A 22321-nucleotide genomic window follows, 5' to 3' on the forward strand; every position below is an offset into this window, starting at 1 on the left:
CACGTGCCGTCTTCAGCACACGTGCCATAGGCTGCCTACCCCTGCTATAAATTCTGTACAGCATTAAATAATATGAACCAGTAGACGAGAGACCTGAGACACTGTTGAAATCAGAGGGGGCATGATTAAGTCCGAATGCGGAGGGCCTGGGGTGGGAAATGAAAAGGTCCAGCCGAAGCAGAAGACGGTTTGATTTAAGAGGGTTCTGGGGCGGCTTTGCGATGCTCCAAGTGCCCCAACAGTCTGTATCCCTCGTGCACAAGCGCCAGGGCTGGGCGGGCCTTGGTTAGAGGAACAGGCCTCTTGTTGTTGACAAACTGTAACCTAACTGCGCGGATACTGCGGGGGCAACCTACGTCCTTTCTGATGAACCCCCAACCCCTTGAACTCCCATGAACTGCTTTTGCTTTCCTGTAAATCAGATGTTCCCAGGAAGCTGGGGGTCCGGCCAAAATCGGTCCCCACCCCCACGGGGCAGCTCCAGCTTGGTTTATAACCCGCTGCCTCAATGCCAGGGGCTGTCTGCTCCGCTGGCTGGAGGCTGAGCTGGGCCGTCCCGACCCAGAGCTCCTGTGGGGCAGGATGATGGGGGGGCTCTGCTCCCAGCTGGCCGCGCTGCTCCTGCTGCTGCTGCTGCCGTCTCCAGCACATGGTAAGAAGGACCAAGGGTTGGAGAGATGCAGAGCCCCGGGGAACAGACCAGAGGGGGTGACCCTGCAGCCTGCAACGGGGAATAGACTGGGGGGGATGATCCTGCCCCAGTGGCCTGGCTCCGGCTCTTTGCCAGGGTCTGGGTTCAACAGTTAGTGGGTCTGGGGGGAGGTGAGCAAAACAGATCCTGTGCAGTGAGGGGCACAAATGATTGTGCTGCTTCCCAGCTCTGTGGTGCCTGAAGGGACCCACCCTGATCCCACCCCCAGATCCCAGGGGCCGGCATGACCCCTCCAGCCCCTCTGACTCATTCCCACAGGAGTCACAGCCCCCCTGCCAGCTGCTGCGCCCAAACCCTCCCTGCCCTCAGGCTTGGTGGGTACAGGGAGGATGTGTGGGCCACGGAGAGCAGAGAGCAGCCCCTGCTCAGCTCATATCAACGTTCCCTCTGAAACCTACTGACGCACGGTAGCCAAACAGGGTTTGGGGTGGTGTATGGGGATTATGGGAGGAGCCATGGGACAGTGCTTTCCCCTGCCTCCCACCCTCAATGGACCCTAATGCTGCTCCTCTCCTAAGGCCCTGACTTGTAATGTCTCCCCAACATTTCCGTTCGCTCCACAGGTGCTGAGGAGAGTCAAGATCAGCCAGGTAAAGAGTCAGGACTCCTGGGTTCTATTGTCTGCTCTGGGAGGGGAGTGGGATCCAGTGGTTAGAGCGGGGGGGCTGGGAGCCAGGACTCCTGGGTTCTCTCCCTGGTTCTGGGAGGAGAGTGGGGTCTACTGGGTCAGAGCAAAGTGGAGTGGGGTGGGGTGGGGTTAGGAGCCAGGACTCCTGGGTTCTATCCCTGGTTCTGGACAGGAGACGTGTGTTTTGTGCTGTGTTAACATGGCTTCCCTGGTTTGTGCAGTGTTCAGCCGTATCATAGGGGGGCAGGATGCACAGGAGGGTCGATGGCCCTGGCAGGTCAGTGTGCAGCAATATGACAACAAGCGTGAATACTACCACATCTGTGGAGGATCCCTCATCTCAGCCCAGTGGGTGGTGTCAGCTGCTCACTACTTCGATCTGTGAGTAACTGAGGGAGAGGGTGGGTCCCAGGTTCCCCTTACTTGGCTTCAAAGACACCATTGACATCCCGCTCTTGGGGAAGTCCGCCATCCCCATGGTACGGTGCGGCTGTTCCCCTGCTGCCCCACCCCAGAGGTGGCCGCATCTCAGTGCCAGAGGAGCCAGTGCTTTGCTGTGCAGCTGCTCCCCAGACACTGTGCCGCAGAATTGGCTGCATTCCTGCCTAGGTTCGTAGTATATCCCCTCCCGCCACTGGGTTTTCCTGGACATTTCTTCTTTTTTGATCTCCTGCTCTCTGTCCGGGTGGATTTTTCAAAGAAGAGGCTTTTTGCGGAGCGGACATTGCAGCTCAGAAAGAGCTGTCTCCATTCCCCGATTGGTCCCTCCCCTGCATCCGCGGCTGCCAGATCCAGCCCACCGTGGCCTGGCCAGCTGGCCAGGTACACGGAGCTGAGAGATGCTGATGAGCTGGAGCTGCCCTCCACCTCGAGAGTGAGGCCACGGGTACCCCTGCCAGCACCCTGAAATACTGCCTCATAGTACACCCCCCCTTCCGGTACCCCCAGCTGTGCCATCCCTCCGCCTCCCGCCTGCCTCGGCTGGGTCCTCTTCTGGGGAACTTGAAATCTGGTAACCCTAGGTGCGTTGTCCCCACTCCTCCAGCTCTACCCCTGTCTCTGCCTATCGCATGAACCTGGGGGAGCACCAGCTCTCCAACCCCTCCCCCACCCGGATCTCGTCCCCCGTGCGTCGCATCGTCAGGCACCCCGACTACAACGAGAACACGGGCGTCGCCGACGTCGCCCTGGTGCAGCTGACGGAACCTGTCGCCTTCACGGACACCATCCGCCCCGTCTCCCTGCCGGGCCCCTCCACCCAGTTCCCAGCCGGGGAAAAGTGCTGGGTCACGGGCTGGGGCCTCATTGGATGGGGGTGTAAAGGTGAGGGGGGGATGGGAATGTGATGGGTCTAATGGTTGATTGGGGGGGCTGGTATTCAGCCCCTATCCCAAGGGCTGGCTAATGCCTCCAGAGTCTGAGAGCCCTTCCCCGGAGCGCTGAACACACAGGGGTGTGTAGCCACAAGAGGGAAACCGTGCACACACACACGCACACACACACGCACACACACAGAGCTGCGATCCTCTCCAGCAGGGGGCAGCACTGCACACACACACACACACACACACACACACACACAGAGCCGCGATCCTCTCCAGCAGGGGGCAGCACTGCACACACACACACACACACACACACACACACAGAGCTGCGATCCTCTCCAGCAGGGGGCAGCACTGCACACACACACAGACACACACACACACACAGAGCCCCAGTCCTCTCCAGCAGGGGGCCGCACTACACACACACACACACACACACACACACACACACACAAAGACTCTCCCCTGTGACATTTATGTGCACTGTGAATTGCAGCCCCTAGAAGGCGACGTTGCTCACAGGCTCGGCCAGTCCGTTGAACTGGGAGAGATTTTCCCCAGCCCGTCCCCGTCCTTTCCAGCTCCCCCATCCTCTCAGTGGCTCCATCCCCGGCTCTCTCATTCCAGATACGCTTCCGCCGCCCCGGACGCTTCAGGAGTTGCAGGTTCCTCTCGTCGACTCGTCAACCTGCAGAGACCACTTTCGGGACTGCAAACGTCCCATCCGAGAGGACATGCTGTGCGCTGGGTCTGAAGTCAATCGCGATAGCTGCAAGGTGAGCTGCTTGGCTTACGGGGGCAGTACTTTGGGAAACAGAGCCATTGGATCCAAGATGACATGCTGTGTGCTGGGGCCAGGGGTGACCCTAATGGCCCCTGCAAGGTGAGATACTTTGCTTAGGGGGCAGCACTGGGGCTGCTTGAAATTATCTGGCCCATTGTTCTGTTTGCGAACATTGGCCCTTCCTCCCCAGCTCTCAAACAAGGCCCAGGTGGGTGATGTTTTAATTTGATCGTCCGCCGCGTCTCATTGATGGAGAAAGCAGCTCTCCCAGCACCAGTGCATTCTGGGAGATCTCTCAAGTCACCATAGGATGGGGGGAAACTCTCTGAGCTCCGGCCCCACCAAACTGAGAGGGTTAAACTTCACCTGATCTTAATGCCAGAGAAAACAAACCTAACAAGGGTGGAAGCTCTGCCCCGGCACTGCAGCAGGACATGGCATGAGAGGGAAATGGGATTTATCCCTGGCTCTGGGAGGGGAGTGGGGTCTGGTGGGTTAGAGCAGGGGGGGCTGGGAGCCAGGACTCCTGGGTTCTCTCCCCAGCTCTGGGAGGGGAGTGGGGTCTGGTGGGTTAGAGCAGGGGGGGCTGGGAGCCAGGACTCCTGGGTTCTATCCCTGCATCTGTTAGAGGACAAACAGGAGCCTCTTTGTGGGAAGGGAGCCTCTCTGACCGCTATGTCCCTCTCTCTTGACCCAGGGTGACTCCGGGGGGCCTCTGGTCTGTCCAAGGAAAGGCAACTTCATCCTGGCTGGGCTCGTCAGCTGGGGGATTAAGTGCACACAGTCCACACCTGTCCCACCAGGGGTGTACGTCCGGGTCCCAGTCTATGTCAACTGGATCCAGAATGTCACGGGTGGCGCCGGCCTCTCGATCGTCTCTCCTGCCGTACTCAGTGCCGGTACCACCCCACCGGGGCCCCTCAGCAATGGCTTAGTCTGCTCATGCCTAGCACTGGCTCTGCTCCTTGCTGGGCTCCTGCTGCCGGCCCTGTGACCTGCCCCCTGGGGCTCCCCCCCGCGCCAACCCCCCGGCCCAGATAACATGGGAGCAGAACCCCCCTCCTGAGCATGAGCTGCAGAGAGAGCAGAGCTGGCAGCCCCCTGCCAGCTGGGGTGTGTATAGACCCCCCTTAGCACCATGTGTGGGCCCCACGTTGCTGGGGTCTGCGGGACGCGGCTGGGAGAGGCTGGTGGATGGAAGCTCAGGGGTGCTACAGGGATGGGGAGCGTAGGGGTGGGGGGTTTCATCCAGCCCTCCCTGCAGCTCTGCAGCGCCCCCCGGGGTGACTGGGAAGCCGATGGGGAAGGGCCCCGTAGCCGTTCTGATCTCGGGACTTGTGCTTTGAAAATCGTCAATAAATCGGCTTTGCAAATTCTGTCTTCTCCTGGCAGCAACCACGACTTGCCCCGTCGCAGCTGGTGCCACCTCCCGCTAGGGCCAGTCCTGCCACCCCCACAGCCTCCCATGGGCTCCGTGGCTTGGTGTTAGCTGTGGGATGGCAGAGTGCCGGCACTGCCCATCGCGCCGGGTGCTGCTCAGACTCCCCCGACCAAGATTGGGGCCCCTGTTGTGTCAGGCGCTGTACAGACACTGACCAAGATCAGGGCCCCTGGGCACAGACATGCCCCCCCCCCCCCGGACTGAGATCCATCTCTGCATCATGCTGGGCACTGCACAGACTCCCTCCCCCACCAAAACCTGCGTCCCCGTCGTGCCAGGCCCAGCTCTGACTGCCCAGACCAAGTGTGACAAAGTGGGAATTTTCTGAAACATTTTTATGGTCTCTAGCCGTGCCTCAGTTTCCCCTGAATGCCGCATTGTCACCCCGTGTGTGGGAAAGGACTGTTTGCTCTCAGGGCAGGCTGGGGACACCCCCTGGCCTGTGCTGGGAAATCTGGTCCGTATCACTATGTCACTCAACCCCAGCCCGGCACTGCCAGTGTGCCCCACTACACCGCCCCCCTGCCCAGTCCCCTCCTGCCCCCTTATACCCAGCAACCCCCATGCCCAGGGGCCCCTCACCCAGAGATCTCCACGACAGATCCTTATGCCCAGCGATCTCCCCCCCAGCCCCTCTGCACTGCCCAGCACCCCCTCACAGCCCCCCCACTGCCCAGCGATCTCCCCCCCAGCCCCTCCGCACTGCCAGTGCCCTTCTCACAGCCCCCCCACTGCCCAGCGATCTCCCCCCACAGCCCCTCCGCACTGCCCAGCGCCCCCTCACAGCCCCCCCAACTACCCAGCAATCTCCCCCCCAGCCCCTCCGCACTGCCCAGCGCCCCCTCACAGCCCCCCCACTGCCCAGCGCCCCCTCACAGCCCCCCAACTACCCAGCAATCTCCCCCCCAGCCCCTCTGCACTGCCCAGCGCCCCCTCACAGCCCCCCCACTTCCCCGGGCCCCCTCACAGCCCCCCATCTACCCAGCAATCTCCCCCCCAGCCCCTCCGCACTGCCCAGCACCCCCTCACAGCCCCCCCACTGCCCAGCATCCCCTCACAGCCCCCCAACTACCCAGCAATCTCCCCCCCAGCCCCTCTGCACTGCCCAGCGCACCCTCACAGCCCCCCCACTGCCCAGCGCCCCCTCACAGCCCCCCAACTACCCAGCAATCTCCCCCCCAGCCCCTCCGCACTGCCCAGCGTCCCCTCACAGCCCCCCCACTGCCCAGCGTCCCCTCACAGCCCCTCCCCCAACTGCCCAGCACCCCATATTCCTGGGGAAATTCAGCACCAAAAAGTTAAATTCTGTGCAGAATATTTTAAAATTCTGCACAAGGTTGTCCATAAATCAAGGTGGAGGCTCCAGCGTGGCAGTGGCAAGCACTGGCCCCTGGCTGCACGGAGGGGGGGGGGGATCCCCCTCCCCTCTCCTCCTAGGACAGGGACTCGGCAGTGAGATGCCTGGGGGTGCCTGTCAAAAGGCCCCAGGGAAGCGTTTGACATGATGGCCGGATGTCAGCCATGACCCCTGAGCCATTTGAATGACAAGAAGGAAACAGCTGCTACCAATCGCTGAGTCCAGCCCCCATCCAGGCCCCTGCCTGCCACCCCTCTGGCCCATCAACCCCAAATGGCCTTTTGTTCTCTCTACGATAGAGCATTTACCGCTGATCCTGACAAGAAACGAGGCGCTTGGGAGGTGCAGTTTAATAGCAAAAGGAATTCGGTTCAGGCACCAGGCGTTTTTCCTGCCCTGATTTACACCCCTGGTCTGGTGGCCCCGCACGGCTCAGGGGCATCGTCCTGGGTATAACTCAGCGGCAGTTTCAACAATGCTTCAGCAGCGGGGCTGGAGCCGTTTGCCGCCAAGGCTCCTTTGAACCGTGGCCCTTGGTTTGGATTATTTAAGGCTGGTTTTAAAGGTCTTTCCCCCCGGGGGGAAGACGGTGCTGCGCTCTTGAAGGGACCGTTCAAATCCCGCTCAGCTCTGCCCTGTTGGAACGCTCCCCCCTTCAACATGGAGAGAGTTGGATCGACAGGAAAAAAAATATCACGTCCCTTTTCCCTACATAAACGTTTTCAGCTATGCCAGCCTTGTCAAGGGCGAGTCCATCTCCCTCCCCAGCTGAGAGCTCGTTCCCTCCCTTGGTTCTGCAGCCCCTTTCCTGCTCCAGGTCCGTCCCCCTCCTCCTACTGTTTGAGTGTCAGTGTCCCCTTGTTGACACTGGAATATTGTGAAGGGGCAGGAAAAGCAAACGCCACCTGCTTTTATTTTCCACTTTCCCTCCTCCCCAGCCTGGGTGCGTGTGCGCCTCTCCCTCCTCCCAGCCCGCTCTGCTGCTGATCCCTGCTGGGGAACGGGGGAGAGGAACGGCAGATCCTTGGCATCTGGGCTTAAACTTCAGCGAAGAAGGAGGTGGAGGGAAAAGGAGACTAGGAGAGAGACTGCAGGGAGTGGCCGGCGGGGCAGGGCATGTGGGCAGAAGAGGGGAGAGGGGCAGGTACAGTGGGGGGCTGCTCGGAACAGCTGCTCTCCCCCAGATCTCCTCCCCTCCGCCGTGAGGTTTGCAGCCAAATCGGCAGCAGGATGTTTCCTACCTGTTTCCTCACGTTGGCCCCGGGAAGTTTATCTGACGTCCGAGCTGTTTCCCTTCGGAGGAAAAATCGGGGCGAGGAGCCAGGCCTGCTCTTCGCTGCAGTCCCCATTCTGTGATCTCTGCGATGCTGCCTGGGTCACGTCCGAAAGCCCAGACACGTCGATTCTCAAGCCAGACGGGACCATGGTGATCACCTCGCCTGAGCTCCTGCGCTACCAGCCTGGGAAGGATTCGAATTGTATCAGTCAATGTTGGGTTTCCGAGTAGCAGCCGTGTTAGTCTGTATCCTCAAAAAGAACAGGAGTCCTTGTGGCACCTTAGAGACTAACACATTTATTTCAGCATAAGCTTTCGTGGGCTACAGCCCACTTCTTTGGATGCATAGAATGGAACATATAACAAGCTCTCTAACGCCACAATCTACAGGCCATTATCCTCTGATCCCACTGAGGATTACTGAAAGAAACTGCACCATCTGCTCAAGAAACTCCCCGAAAAAGCACAGGAACAGACCTGTACAGACACATGCCTAGAACCCCGACCAGGGGTGTTCTATCTGCTACCCAAGATCCATAAACCTGGAAATCCTGGACGCCCCATCATCTCAGGCATTGGCACTCTTACGGCAGGATTGTCTGGCTATGTGGACTCCCTCCTCAGGGCCTATGCTACCAGCACTCCCAGCTATCTTTGAGACACCACTGACTTCCTGAGGAAACTACAATCCATCGGTGATCTCCCAGAAAACACCATCCTGGCCACTATGGATGTAGAAGCCCTCTACACCGCATTCCACACAAAGGTGGACTACAAGCCGCCAGGAACAGTATCCCCGATACCACCACGGCAAACCTGATGGCTGAACTTTGTGACTTTGTCCTCACCCACAACTATTTCACATTTGGGGACAATATATACCTTCAAGTCAGCGGCACTGCTCTGGGTACCCGCATGGCCCCACAGTACGCCAGCATTTTTATGGCTGACTTAGAACAACGCTTCCTTAGTTCTCGTTCCCTAACGCCCCTACTCTACTTGTGCTACATTGATGACATCTTCATCATCTGGACTCATGGAAAAGAAGCCCTTGAGGAATTCCACCATGATTTCAACAATTTCCATCCCACCATCAACCTCCGCCTGGACCAGTCCACACAAGAGATCCACTTCCTGGACACTACTGTGCTAATAAGCGATGGTCACATAAACACCACCCTATACCGGAAACCCACTGACCGCTATACTTACCTACATGCCTCCAGCTTCCATCCAGAACACACCACACGATCCACTGTCTACAGCCAAGCTCTAAGATACAACCGCATTTTCTCCAATCCCTCAGACAGAGACAAACACCTACAGGGTCTCTATCAAGCGTTCTTAAAACTACAATACCCACCTGCTGAAGTGAAGAAACAGACTGACAGAGCCAGAAGAGTACCCAGATGTCACCTACTACAGGACAGGCCCAACAAAGAAAATAACACAACGCCACCAGCCATCACCTTCAGCCCCCAACTAAAACCTCTCCAGCGCATCATCAAAGATCTACAACCTGTCCTGAAAGATGATCCCTCACTCTCACAGATCTTGGGAGACTGGCCAGTCCTCCTTTACAGACAGCCCCACAACCTGAAGCAAATACCCACCAGCAACCACACACCACACAACAAAAACACTAACCCAGGAACCTATCCTTGCAACAAAGCCCGATGCCAGCTCTGTCCACGTATCTATTCAAGGGACACCATCATAGGACCTGATCACATCAGCCACGCCATCAGGGGCTCGTTCACCTGCACATCTACCACTGTGATATTTGCCATCATGTGCCAGCAATGCCCCTCTGCCATGTACATAGGCCAAACCGGACAGTCTCTATGCAAAAGAATAAACAGACACAAATCTAACATCAGGAATCCTAACACTCAAAAACCAGTAAGAGAACACTTCAATCTTGCTGGCCACTCAGTAACAGACCTGAAGGTGGCAATTTTGGAACAGAAAGACTTCAAAAACAGACTCCAATGAGAAACTGCTGAGCTTGAATTGATTTGCAAATTAGATACCATTAACTCTGGTTTGAATAGAGACTGGGAACGGCTGAGTCATTGCACTTCTTGAATCTATTTCCTTATGATAACTATCCTTACACCTCTCGTCAACTGTCTGTAACTGACCATCTTGATTATCACTACAAAAGTTTTTTTCCTGCTGATAACAGGTCATCTTAATTAATTAGCCTCTTAGAGCTGGTATGGCATCTTCTCTGTATGTGTGTATATATATATAGTGTGATAGACCCAGGCCAGTTGGGTACAGCAGAATAGCAGAAGGCAGATATACTGGCCACTGGATTAACAGTTTTCTGTTCCCTGCCTGACCGGAGCAGGGGCTGCTCCAGGCTAATGAGAACACCTGACTCCAATTAACCTGCAAAGAGTCAGGTGAGGCCATTAAGCTAATGTGACCACCTGACTCTAATTAAGGCCCTGCTGATACTATACAAAGGGCTCACTCCAGTCAGACAGGGGAGAGTCAGGGAGCCAGAGGAGAGGAAGTGCGGCTGAAGGGCTGGTTACTGAAGACACCCTCAAACCATGGTTAAGGGAGCCCTAAGCTAAGGGTGAAGAAGGGAGAAGCAGGAGAGCTGTGGGGAAGTGTCCCAGGGAAATGTAGCAACTCTGGCAGTGAAAGGTCGGCTGCCAACAACTGCTACCATTAGGGTCCCTGGGCTGGAACCCGGAGTAGAGGGCGGGCCCGGGTCCCCCCAACCCACCACTACAGGAACAGCTCCTGGAAGGGGAAGTCAGGTCCCTGTCAGGACAGGAGGCTGAACAGAGACTGTGGGAGTTCTCTCACCAACCTCCTTGCAGCCTATGATGAAAAGGGCTCAGTAGACTGTAACCCTGGCCCTGGAGAGAGAAGGGCTACGTGGAGGGTCACAGTGAGCCACTGAGGCAGCATAAACCGCCTGGAAGCGCAGGACCCACGGGAGCAAGGTCAGAGCTCTGCCACTGTATATATATATATATATATACAAACTCTTGTTATTTGTTCCCATCTATACATCCGAAGAAGTGGGCTGTAGCCCACGAAAGCTTATGCTGAAATAAATGTGTTAGTCTCTAAGGTGCCACAAGTACCCCAGTTCTTTTAGTAAATGTTAGTTTCACTGTAGCTGTTGGCAGTGCTGTAGCCGACTTGATCCTGGGCTGTTAGAGAGACAAGGTGGGGTGACTATTTACTTGCACACTGACCTGCCAGGGCCATCGACCCTCCTGGGCATCCTGTCCCTCTGTGATACAACTGAACACTGCACAAACCAGGGAGCCATGTTAACATGGGACAAAGTGCAGCTCTCCAACCCAAAACCAGGGAGAGAACCCAGGAGTCCTGGCTCCCAGTCCCCCTGCTCTCACCTGACAGACCCCACTCTTTGCCCCAAGCCTGGGAAATAACCAAGGAGTCTGGATCTCAGCCCCCTCTGCTCTAATCTCTGGACCCCACTTTCCTCCCAGAGCCAGGGATAGAACCCAGGAGTCCTGGATCTCAGCCCCTCTGCCCTAACCACTAGACTCCACTCCCCTCCTAGAGCAGGTGACAGAATCCAGGAGTCCTGGCTTCCAGTTCCCTCTGCTCTAACCACTAGATCCCGCTCCCCTCCCAGAGCTGGGGATAGGACCCAGGAGTCCAGACTCTTTACCTGGCTGGGCATGACTCTCCACTGCACCTGTGGAGGGATGGAAATGTTGGGGAGACATGACAGAGTCAGAGACATTGGGGGAGGAGCAGCTCAGAGTCCAGCGAGCGGAGCAGACAGCCCCTGTTGGGGAGGGTGGAAGGTGGGGAAAAGGGCTGGAATACAAGTTTTGCCCATGATCCCCAGCTCCTCCCACAATGTCTATAGTCTGCCTCAAATCACAGATGGTGACTGTGTGTCAGTAGGTTTCTGAGTGAACGCTGACACCCTGCCACCCCCTTATTCACTATGGTGATATAATTATGATACGTTTTGTACAAAGTATGCCTTGTGATGTATCATTTTAAAAGTCTCCATCGGCTGAATATTAATACCCTGTTAAGTTGTATGTGTTGTTGTTGTATCTGGAATTCTGAGGTTTTGCTATGAGTGTGGGACTGAAATATGTTGTGAGGTTGGGAACCCCCAAAGCCATGAAAAGGCCAGACAGCGTTGATGGCCCATTAAGGGGGATACACCCACTCACAAGGATTACCCTGGGGACTGTGTACAATGGAAACCTCTCAGAGAGAGTTCGTACACGACGGGCAGGGTTGTCCCCTTCATTCTCTTCCCCCCCCCCCCGGGGGTGGGGCAAGATCGTCCCCTCCAGTCAATTACCCGCCTAGGGGCAGGATTGCCCCCTCTGGTCTGTTCCCCGTGACTGTGTCCCTCTCTGGATCCCTTGGTCTCTCTCCCCATGCGCTGGGGACGACAGCACCAGCAGCGCAGCCAGCTCAGAGCAGAGCCCCCCAATGCTGAGGAAGCCACGGCAAGTCTGAGCCCCTTATCTCCAGTCCCAGGGTCCTCTGGCTCGGAGCCCAGCGTTTTCCTCGTTAACTCTCTGATTTACAGGAAAGCAAAAGCAGAAGCTCATGGACCTTGTCTGCTCCCCTCCGCCCCCATTGCGAAAGCTGCCAGGATGCTCGTGCACCATTGACCCATTTTGGCCAGCGTGGCTTAGCTGAGATCTGGTCCTTGCTGGGCCGTTCCCGGGGGAGGAGAAATCAGGGCTGTGACTCGGGCCTGCTCTGTGAGACCACCCCAGGCGGGTGGCCACCTGCCCAGGTTTTCTCGGGAGGTAGCCGGGCCGAGCCGTCTGCCCGGTGCCCATGGCCAGCTGGAAACGGGCTGCGTGAGCAGGTCCCTGGAAGTGGTGAGGAGCAGGGGTCAGGGGTCTGTGGAAGAACGGGCCAGCTGAGGGGATCCTGAGCCCAGAGCACTGGCCAGGAGCATCCTGCCGCCGGCTGAGCTGCAAATAGGCAGCTCTCACAATGGGGAAATGAGGGTCCGGGAGCTTTTGCTTTCGCTTTCCTGTAAATCAGAGATTTAAGCAGGAAAACGCTGGGCTCCGAGCCAGAGAGCCGTGGGATCAGCGATAACGGGCTCAGAGATGCGGTGGCTTCCTCAGCACCAACACCCACAGCTGGGGGCTGGCCAAAATCAGCCCCCACTCCAATGCAGTGCCTCCAGCTGGGCTTATAACCCGCTGCCTCAAAGCCAGGGGCTGACTGCTGCACTCGCTGGAGGCTGCGTGGGGCTGTCCTGACCCAGAGCTCCTGTGGGCTTGGCTGGGTGGAAAAAACAGGTGTGGCCCTGAGAGAGCTTGGAGCAGCCCCCCTTCATCTCATGCTGGTGTCACTCTGAAACCTACTGATGCCTGGTAGCCACCTGTGGCTTGTGTGGAGACTATGGGAGGAGCAATGGGACAGTGGGCGAGGCTTGCACTGCAGCCCTAGTTCTGTTCCCTGCACAGGTGCTGAGGAGAATCGAGACCAGCCAGGAACAGACCCAGGGATCCGGGGTTCCATCCCTGGTTCTGGGAGGAGAGTGGGGGCTAGTGGTTAGCGGACACACCAGATCTACTATGCTTTGGCTTCCCGGCTTCCTCTGCTGTCTCCGGTAACTCTCTGCCTGCGTGAGTGTGTGGGTGCAGGAGGGTATGAATGCGGTGAATGTGCGCGTCCATGAACAAGCGTCAACCTTTTTCTGTTTGATCATAAAATCATAGACGTTAAGGGCAGAAGGGGCCATTATGATCATCTAGTCTGACCTCCTGCACAATGCAGGCCACAGAATCTCACCCACCCACTCCTGTAACAAACCCCTAGCCTATGTCTGAGTTATTGAAGTCCTCAAATTGTGGCTTAAAGACTTCAAGGTGCAGAGAATCCTCCAGCAAGTGACCTGTGCCCCATGCTGCAGAGGAAGGCGTTTAATAAAATCAATATTAGTGTAACCCTGGGTTGGTTTCTAGTGAAATTGAAGTAACAAGATGTGTACACGTGAATACACGTGTGTATCTGCACGTAAGCGTGGGAGTCAGTTTCTACAGATTTATGTATATAGGTCTCTGGACAGGCGCATGTGGTTCTGCTCTATGGATCTGTATTTGGGCTTCAGGAGTGGGCCTTGAATGGACTCATTGCAGCTGTGATAATGTGTGGTCCTAATTCCACACATAAAATTACAATATTGGCATTTATGAAATCAAAATATATTTTCATTTTCATAACCTACCACTTTTGGAATTAGAAAGTTGGCAACCCTACACCCAGAGCTGGCTAAGAAAAGCTAAGAGAACTCCTTCCGTTCTTGGTTCTCTTGGGTTTGGAGAAGCAGGACTTCATACGTTTCTTATAAATAACCAGACAGCCGCAAAGAGAAGAGCAGCCTCCAGCCGTGTCGCTGTCTCTCTCCTTGGCCCCGAGCTTTGACTCGCTGCTCAGGTCGAAAAGGGACAACAAGGGCCTGTGTCTCTTGGGACGGGGTTTCAGCTGTAGCAGAACAAGCCCCTCTTCTACCACCCACATGGGCACCAGGAGACTGGCGTGATCAGAGGGTGCCCGTTACTGGGGCGTTTTGGACGTCGTTAGGGTTGCCACGGTGGATCTAATTAATCCTTGTTACAGGCCGTCACCATCAGACCCCAGTCCTTGGCCTCGCGACAGAGCCATTCAGTCACCGCCCACATGCCCCGGGCATCAGCTCGGACCCCTGTCGGTTCTGCTTTCCCCGAAATCACTTGATTCCCAGCAGACTTGGGGCTGGGGAACAGAGACAGGTGTGTGAGGGGCCATCAAGGGACCGAGATAACAGGGCATTTTAAAGGAATTTGACTGCACTTATCTCATGGCCTGGGGGGTGAGGAGCAGCAAATCTCACCATTTCTGGTGTTTTAAAGCCCAGCCAGTGAGGCAATTTATATAAATGCCGGCCCATTCCCTTTGTTCCCAGGCAGTGCTTGGGCATCGCCAGGCTGGGAGCTGCGCTGAGCCGGTCCCCTGCCGAGAGCATCTGGGGGCTGCTCCTTGGACAACAGCATGAGGAGGCATCTGGGTCCCCACTGGCCGTGTTGCGGCTGGCTGGCGCTGCCCCTGTTGGAGGGTGAGGGACGGGACCACTCCACGTGCTGCTTCCTTCCTTCCTTGGCAACATACAGGGCTGGGGAGAGGAGTCGGAGAGCAGAGCCCCCCCGGGGGGAGGGCAGGGGTGGGAGGGCGTGAAACATGGAAAGACAATCGTGACCGTCTGTGACTTAGTCCCCGGGGTTCAGTCTGGACTGTGGGACCGTGGACCCCTCCCCAACACACCAACCACAGCCGGCCTTCACATTGTGATGCCGATGTCAGGCCGTGTGGGGTGTGTGATGGGGCAGGACGGGGGATGGGGAGCCATGCCCGGGACGGGATGGGGGACCTGCCGGTACGTCTCTCACCAGAGCTGCCCTTCCGTGCTCCTCCAGGCCTCCATCCCCCCGGGGCGGAGGCTGGTTACTGCGGGTAACCAGACTTTCAGTGTCCAGGTGGCTGGGACTGGACCCCAGGCTAAAGCGGAAGAGAGTGGGTCTGGGTGGCACTCCCTATGCACCCCCAGGGGGCTGGCCCAGACCCCCGGTACCCCCCTGGCTGTTCCTCTGTTCCCCCCCGGGGGGGGCACACCTCACAGTTCGAGGACCACTGGCTCAGAGTCTATGGAATGTGTCTAGGCTGCTGCATGCATTCATTTCATGTGAAACGTCTGTTTCCCGTGGTATAAGGCGATATGTACGTTTGGCTTTATAACTGTCACAGTGCTCTCTTTTTGCTGGTTGGACTGTGACAGGGCTGGAGCTAGGAAACAGAAGCCGAGAGCCCCAGGTTCACCCTGCGTTAGTCCTAAAAGACAGTCAGTGCTGAGAGATTACTACAACTCTGCCACCTGTTGGAACCATGGACTGTAACTCATCTGTGTATCTAGCTTTGCCTGCTTTAGCCAGTAAATAACTCTCATTGCTTCTGCCTAGTTAATACATCCTTAGTTCATGATAGGGCTGGCCGCAAGCATTGTCTTTGGTGTGAAGTCTGAGGTACAAATTGATCTGAGACAAGTAACTGGTCTCTTAGGACTGGGAGCAACCTGAATCTTTTGTAGTCTTTGGTGTGTAGCAACCACAAGCAGCCAGTCCTGCTTGCTTTCCCTCAGGCAGGACCTTCCGCGGAGGCACAAGGGGCTGGCTTCCCTTGTCTGCCTAGGGGAAAGATCTTTGCCTAAGCAGGTTTCTCATCTATGTTCAGTTCCAGAAACTTCAGCCCACACCCACACCCCTTGGATGAAGGACACAACTTCCTCAGCTTGCAAGAGCTCTGTTCCTTTGGGTCTGTCTAGTGATGGAGGCCAAAGACGGTTTCTCTCCTGGCTTATATCTCCCAAAGGTCAATGAGCTTGTTTCAAGAGGCAGGATGGCTTCAGGCTGTTCTTCCTGCCTGCGGCTTCTCATCCCCATGAGTGTAAAAGGGGCTTCCATTGTTTTCATCCCACCAGGCTTAATTTGTATAGGAGACAGGTACCTAGCGCCCCCCTCCCCCGCAGTCTGTAAGAGAACCTGTGTCTCCCTGTTTGGCTGCAGCCTTTAAAGCATATCATAAAGTATCCACATTTCCTCGTATAGTGTTTATACAGACATTTCACAATGATATTAAGCACCAGGGGGTCATTTGTTTTCAGAAAAACCTCACCCCGTACTCTCGTATAACACAGCACTATTGTATCCAATCAGTTGATTCAGTTGATTATCACATGAAGTTCAGACCAGTAAATCTTTGCAATGGACCCTTCTGAAAAATAAAACCCAGAAGAGCTTCTCTCTCCTGCTGGGTGTAGACACCAGGCTGCCTTCTCCCCCGCTTCTCAGTGTGAGCTTTGATGGGTCTGTGTGCAGCTTGAATGTAAACTGAGGTAAACACACAGTCCTGCACTTAGGATCAATCTGTTTAACAACTCCCCCGGCATATGGGGTTTGAACTCATTTTAGTGACCATTCCAGTGTATGTCCATTACCTCCATATTACAAGTGGCAAACAGAGGCAAAGGGAGACTAACCCCAGGTTTTTAAAAGATATTTAGGCCACATACATCCCATTGGTTTCAATGGGAATTAGGAACTGAAATCTCTTTAAAAAATCTGGCCCTAAGTGATTTGCTCAAGATCACAAAGGAAGCCTGCAGTGGAGGCGGAATTTAAACTCAGACCCCTCAAGTCTTAGATGAGTGCCATAACCTCTGGACCATCCTTCCTTTCTCCTGTGTGTGTCCAATGACGTGTTTCTGTCTATCTAACCCCAGACATAACCATGTCTCTGTCTATCTATCTCCATAGAAAAACATCCGTCTGTCTAGTGTCTACCTGTCTATCACCTTTTCATAATTAAAGCAGGAGCTATGCTATGTATAAAAAGTCAATTAAAACCACAAACTAGGAATAAACTCTGATAAGTTCAATAATCAGCATATTTGTTGAAATCAGTAAGATTATGTTCACACTGGTTCACTGTATATTATCTGAGGAGATATGAATGAAGAGCAAAGTTAAGGCGCGGGAGCTGAATTAAAACTATGGGTGAGACCCTTATGCCTGCTCTGGCTTCTTGCACAGCCTAAAACTGGAGTTCTGCAGTGGGGAAACAGAGGCAGCAAGTGAGTTTGGAAAAGTTTCCACCTCCAAAGAAAAGGACCCTAATGAATACTAAGGAAAACATCTCCCTCTCTCTGCCATGCTCACATGCAGTATCTTATCATCCTGTACAATCTACGGCTACAAATCTCTATAATTTACCGTGAGTGAGTAGAGACAGTGGCAGGACCAGTCTGTCCTTCTCAGAAGATAGTTCATTAGCAGAGTCATAAAGCAACTTCCTAGAGAATCTCCACCTAATGGGCCACAAAGAATTGCAGGTCAAACAGCATCAAGAAAGATGATTCCCTTGGAAGCTAGGTGGGTCCAGATGTTCCTGTTCCTTCTCCCACTTCAAACTAAGAAGAAAACTCAACTATGCAAGAGAGATTTCATTCCATTGTTGGTGTGTATCCACCCCGAACCCATGAGACCTTCTATGGGGGCAGAGAATGGTGCACTGGGGAAGCCCATTCCATACTGTACTGTCTTTTTTCACAATCTTCTCTCTCCAGGGCTGTCGACTGGGAATATTTCACCAGCACAAAACTTACTCTGGGAAATTTTAAATGAAAATGTTTGATATTCAAATAAATGAAGCACATTTTAGGAAAAAAACAAAACCCTCCATTAAACAAGATTCTTTGAAACCAAGGGGTCTTGCCCCAGCATGCGGAGCCTGACTCGACTATATGAGGTCCCTTCCACCCTACATTTTCATCTTCATATGCACAGCGTGTGAAATCTTTTAATTCATTACAGCACAATGGATCAGACACTCGGTTGGTATAAATCACCGTAGCTCTGCTGATGCTGATGGATCTGTGACAACTGACGCCAGGTGATGATCTGTCCTGATATTCCCAAACTCTGACATGCAGCGTGCAGGATAGTTTAGGCAGTTGGTCCCATTTCACTGCAAGTTATTTTGTGAGAGAAAACGAAGACAACATTTTGGGATCAAAAGCATCAGCACTTTGAGAACAGAAAAACAATCTTTTCTCTTGGTCAACAGAATGGATTTCGGAGTTTTCCTCGGGTATTAGAACTGCAAGAAAAATTGACCTCTCATCTTAGTCTTTGCCCAGTAATGTTAAAGCTTGTTGCAAGATAGAGATCTCTTTCTCTTGAACTCAAATGGATTGTGTAATGGGAGGTGGGGTTTATTTGTTCTGCCAACACCAGGGGACAGAATTCCTCAGAGCTCTGAATCACAGGTCAGGCACAAGCGGAGTGAGTGTGTCGTTAAAATACCAGTTGCATTTCCTGGCAGCAGGAGGTAGTTAGACACCAAATATTGTTCAAGTTCTTAGACATGTTGATGCTTCCTTTTGTCTTTCCTTCTGTTTCATGCAGTTCATGTATCTGAAAATCCCCCCTAGCAAGCAGCACGTCCAATCACAAATACACTTAGAGGAGCACGGCAAGATTTTAATCAATATCTGCCAGGATTAGAGCTGTGAAGACGGTTTCTTTCAGAGCAGCAGGACTAGACGTCTGGATGTCGCACAGCCAAAGGGCAAGGAGCATTCTGCTGCTCAGCGCTGAGCGAGAAGGAACATTTACAGCAGCAGCATGAGAGGGTCCAGGACTCCAGTAAAAAGTCAGGAAATGCACCTGCCCGTGCCCGTCCGATTCAGATCTCGATTGAGCACTGCCAAGGCCCCCAGCAAAGAGCCTGTCATGCCACATGCCATTTAGCTGAGCCCTGGCGGGATCCTTATCAGGCAGGACAACGAGGGTGATGCTGCAGCTGGGTACAGGGAAGATCCTGCCAATGTCCCTAAAGGCCAGGATGTGACCTCACATCAGATCAGGAGGACCAGTTTGGAGACGATAGCAGTGAAAACTCTGGAGAGGGGGATGTGCCTGGCCAGAGACTGGAAGTCCAGGTGTTACTGCAGCTCTCTAATCCCTCCCTCCCATTGTTTTCCAGAGAAATTGGACTTTCAACACTGAGGATTTTGTAGGTTATGGCCAAATCAGTTACTGTCCTGGATATTACGCCCTGCATTGCTGTGTGTGTCTGGGGGGTTGTGCAGATGCCACAACATTTGCATGGCCTCCTCTCCCTTCCCCTCCCCTCCACCAGCCTCTGCTGGGCACAATCCCAAGTGGATGCAGGGCACTGGGGGGAAAGGTTTCAGAAAAGCAGCTTTGCTGTTTATCCAAGAGCTCACAGTATGGGCTGTACGGCTTGTGCTGAAGCCCATGGTCGGTAGCAAGTTCACAACTAGAAATCAGTGCCCCTCTGTCCGTTTCACCGTGGGCAGGCAGGTGGGGGTGGAGGGGTTCAAACACGGCTTGGATCAATGCTCTCCGTCCTAGCTCAGGCTTTGGTTGGTTTCCTTCATTTCTCTCCCAGTCCTGGTAGCTTATTCGGGAAAGTTTCTCAGGCAGCAGGAATTCTCCACGGCCTTTCAGGAGAACTGGGAGTGCAAACCTGCTCGGGCCTCCATAATAGCCAGGTCCCTACCACATTCAGGGCTCACTTTGACTAGTTTACAAACCCTCTGGCCTTGAAATTGACCAACGTCACCATTTTGATGTTTCCACCTGACATTTCCTGGTATTGTAACCATGGGGGTCCCGACCAAACTGGGAGAATGGGGGAGTTCAGAGGTTGTTGTGGGGGGGGTCACAGCATTGCCACCCTCACTTGTGTGCTGCCTTCAGACCTGGGCTCCAAGGGCAGCAGCCAGCAACCTTTCTGAAGCTAGAGGAGGTTCCCAGATGTGCAGGTGGGGCCCTGCTGTTGGCAGCACCTCGGCTCCTACCTACTACTTGGGAGCACCTCGGCTCCTACCATTTTTGGGGCATCCAGAGAAATGGACCCCTGAGCCCTAGAAGGACCTGCAAGGGAAGCCCAGATCCCCCGCTGCAGAGGCCGGGCAGAAGCCCTGAGCCCAGGCACCCAGAGCGCCGGCAGGAGTGGGGAGGGGCATAAAAGTCCTGAGCCCGGTGCCCCAGCACTGGCTGCAGCCACAGGGGGCCAGAAGCTCTGAGTCCGGGCACCCAGAGACGTGACTGGAGCAGAAGCTGCCAAGGCCAAAGCCCTGAGCCCAATGCTGGGCTGATGCAGCGCGCTCACTTCTGCATTGCCTCTGCAGGTGCGTCTGATATCCCCACGGAGAGGAAGTCCTGTCCCCAGCCGGGCAGAGAAACAGCTACGAGGCCCCTACTGGGTTCTCCTGGTTGGGGGGCTCCCAGCAGGACGGGGAGATCTGATTTCACGGGGCAGGGCTAATTTCATCTAGCCAAAAAAGGCACAACAAGAACCAAGAGCTGCCAGCTGAAGCCAGAGAAATTCAAAGGAGACGTAGGCCCACATTTCTGACAGTGAGGGAGACTAGCCACTGGAACAAATTACCCAGGGGAGAGGTGGAGTCTCTGTTTCCCGGTGTCCTACCATCATAACTGGTTGGGAAGGTGCCTTTTAGTGACTTACAAGCAATTGGGCTTCACATGGTGCAAAGTGTGTGAAATTTCATAGCCTGTGAAATAGAGGCCAGATTAGGAGATCGAATTGTTTCATAACTTCTATGAAAAGCTCAGTGTGGGGTGCGGAACAGACCCTGCTGTTTTACTGGGTGGCCTGGCTGGTCCCCAGAATCACCCCAGAGCAAGTGGGGTGATCCGGGGTGCAGCTCAAACATCCAGCTGGGCTGGCCAGGGGCAGACATCAGGCCTGCCAGGGAAAGGTGGGTGTGGCAGTGACGTCACAAAGGCCTTTGGCAGGAACTCAGCCTATTGGGCAACGATGATGAGGCGTCTGTGACCTCACAGAGCTCCCTTGCCAACGGCCGGGCAGGACAGGGGTGCGGGGCAGGGGGAACCTCGGAGAGCCCTGTAGCCTGGCTGCAGCAAGCCTCCAGCTCGCGGTCTCTCGCCGAGGACCAAGAGTCCGTTGCTGTAGAGGAGATTTTCTCTGCGTGTGTTTTTCATTCCCGTGTGTATTTGTTTCCAAGACGTTGTCATCTGTGTAGAAGGTAAGAAAAAATATAGGCTCTAGAAATAGATACAAGATAGGGGACTCTATCCTAGTAGACTCAAAGGCATCACCACCCTCCTAGGGAAAAAGTTTTTGCTAATATCTGAGCCTTCCACCCTGCAACTTGAGAGCATTGCTCCTTGTTCTGTCATCTGCCAGCTCTAAGATTTCATGAGAATCAATCTTTCATTAGGAAAATAATTCAAAAACGCAAATACAAAACACTTTGAGTGAAATCAACCCCTCCTGATCTCTAGTGTCTGGGGTGTGGGCCTTGGGGGCCAGACTGAGACCCTCATGGGCTAGTAACACCCAAGAAGCCGTTAAAATAATTCCAGTTCTCTTAGCATCCAAGCCTCCCTAATCCAAGGAACAGCTGAGGGCTGCGGGAGACAGAATGTCTAACTCATGACTGAAAATACAGAGATGTGTTATTGGCTTTGGTTGGGGGACAAGAAACAAATCCGTCGGGATTCTTGCCCCAAACAACAATCGCCCATTGTCCTTTAGAGCACGAGGGCCCTAACACGCCTGACTTGCTCAAATCTCTCTCCTGCTAGGGCTGAGAGAATTTTCTCCATCCCCCAGGATACCGAGGGAAAGAGAAAAGAAGTGACCTCTCTTTGGTCACACAGCAAGGCCATGCCAGAGCTAGAAAGAGAAGCATAAGAAAGAAGTTGTATCAAAATGTTTTGCATTTCAAACTAACAAATTTCTTAAACAAAGGCAATTTGATGTGTGGTTAGTGAAGTGAAATGATACATTCTTGTCTCCACGAGTTTCTAGATTGATGAACCAGTAGCTCTATCCCCTAGTTTTTATCCCTAGATTGAGGGAGGAAAACAATTTTGCCTGTTTTGTGACTGCCCAATGGCTTTCTTGAATTTCAGCAAACTAGTCGATTGAACTGAACGATTTGAATAAACTGAAAGGAAGACAATATTTTCTGCACCTTTCAAGGAAGCTACTGCTGCCCAAAGCTGGGTTAGCATTTCAGCTAGCTTTGCTTCCGGGGCCTTAGCTATCGCATCAGTGGTGCGACTGGCTGAAAAGCTTGGCAGTGAACATGTTCTACTGAATGTTATTTTTTCTCTTCTATTTAAATTATTTAAAAGAGTGTCATAAATTGGGCCCTTATCAATTGTCAATTTCCAGTGTAATGATGA

The 22321-nt window shown here is 54.1% G+C and overlaps 1 protein-coding gene across 1 annotated transcript; it reads left to right on the plus strand.

Annotated features, from left to right (window-relative positions):
* The first annotated feature begins 516 nt into the window (after positions 1–516).
* LOC123369754 (serine protease 27-like) lies at positions 517–4811 on the plus strand. Its single transcript, XM_045015700.1, has 6 exons — positions 517–652; positions 1276–1302; positions 1562–1721; positions 2386–2663; positions 3296–3444; positions 4150–4811. The coding sequence occupies exons 1-6, from the start codon at positions 583–585 to the stop codon at positions 4444–4446; spliced, it is 981 nt and encodes a 326-aa protein (XP_044871635.1). The 5' UTR covers positions 517–582; the 3' UTR covers positions 4447–4811.
* The last annotated feature ends 17510 nt before the right edge of the window (positions 4812–22321 follow it).

The sequence above is a fragment of the Mauremys mutica genome, chromosome 4 (assembly GCF_020497125.1).
Source record: "Mauremys mutica isolate MM-2020 ecotype Southern chromosome 4, ASM2049712v1, whole genome shotgun sequence".
Classification (NCBI taxonomy): Eukaryota; Metazoa; Chordata; order Testudines; family Geoemydidae; genus Mauremys; species Mauremys mutica.

Coding starts and splice junctions, on each gene's coding strand:
- LOC123369754 (XM_045015700.1), top strand. CDS start 583: ATGATGGGGGGGCTCTGCTCCCAGCTGGCCGCGCTGCTCCTGCTGCTG. Junction 2,664..3,295: donor CATTGGATGGGGGTGTAAAG/GTGAGGGGGGGA, acceptor CTCTCATTCCAG/ATACGCTTCCGCCGCCCCGG. Junction 3,445..4,149: donor TCAATCGCGATAGCTGCAAG/GTGAGCTGCTTG, acceptor CTCTTGACCCAG/GGTGACTCCGGGGGGCCTCT.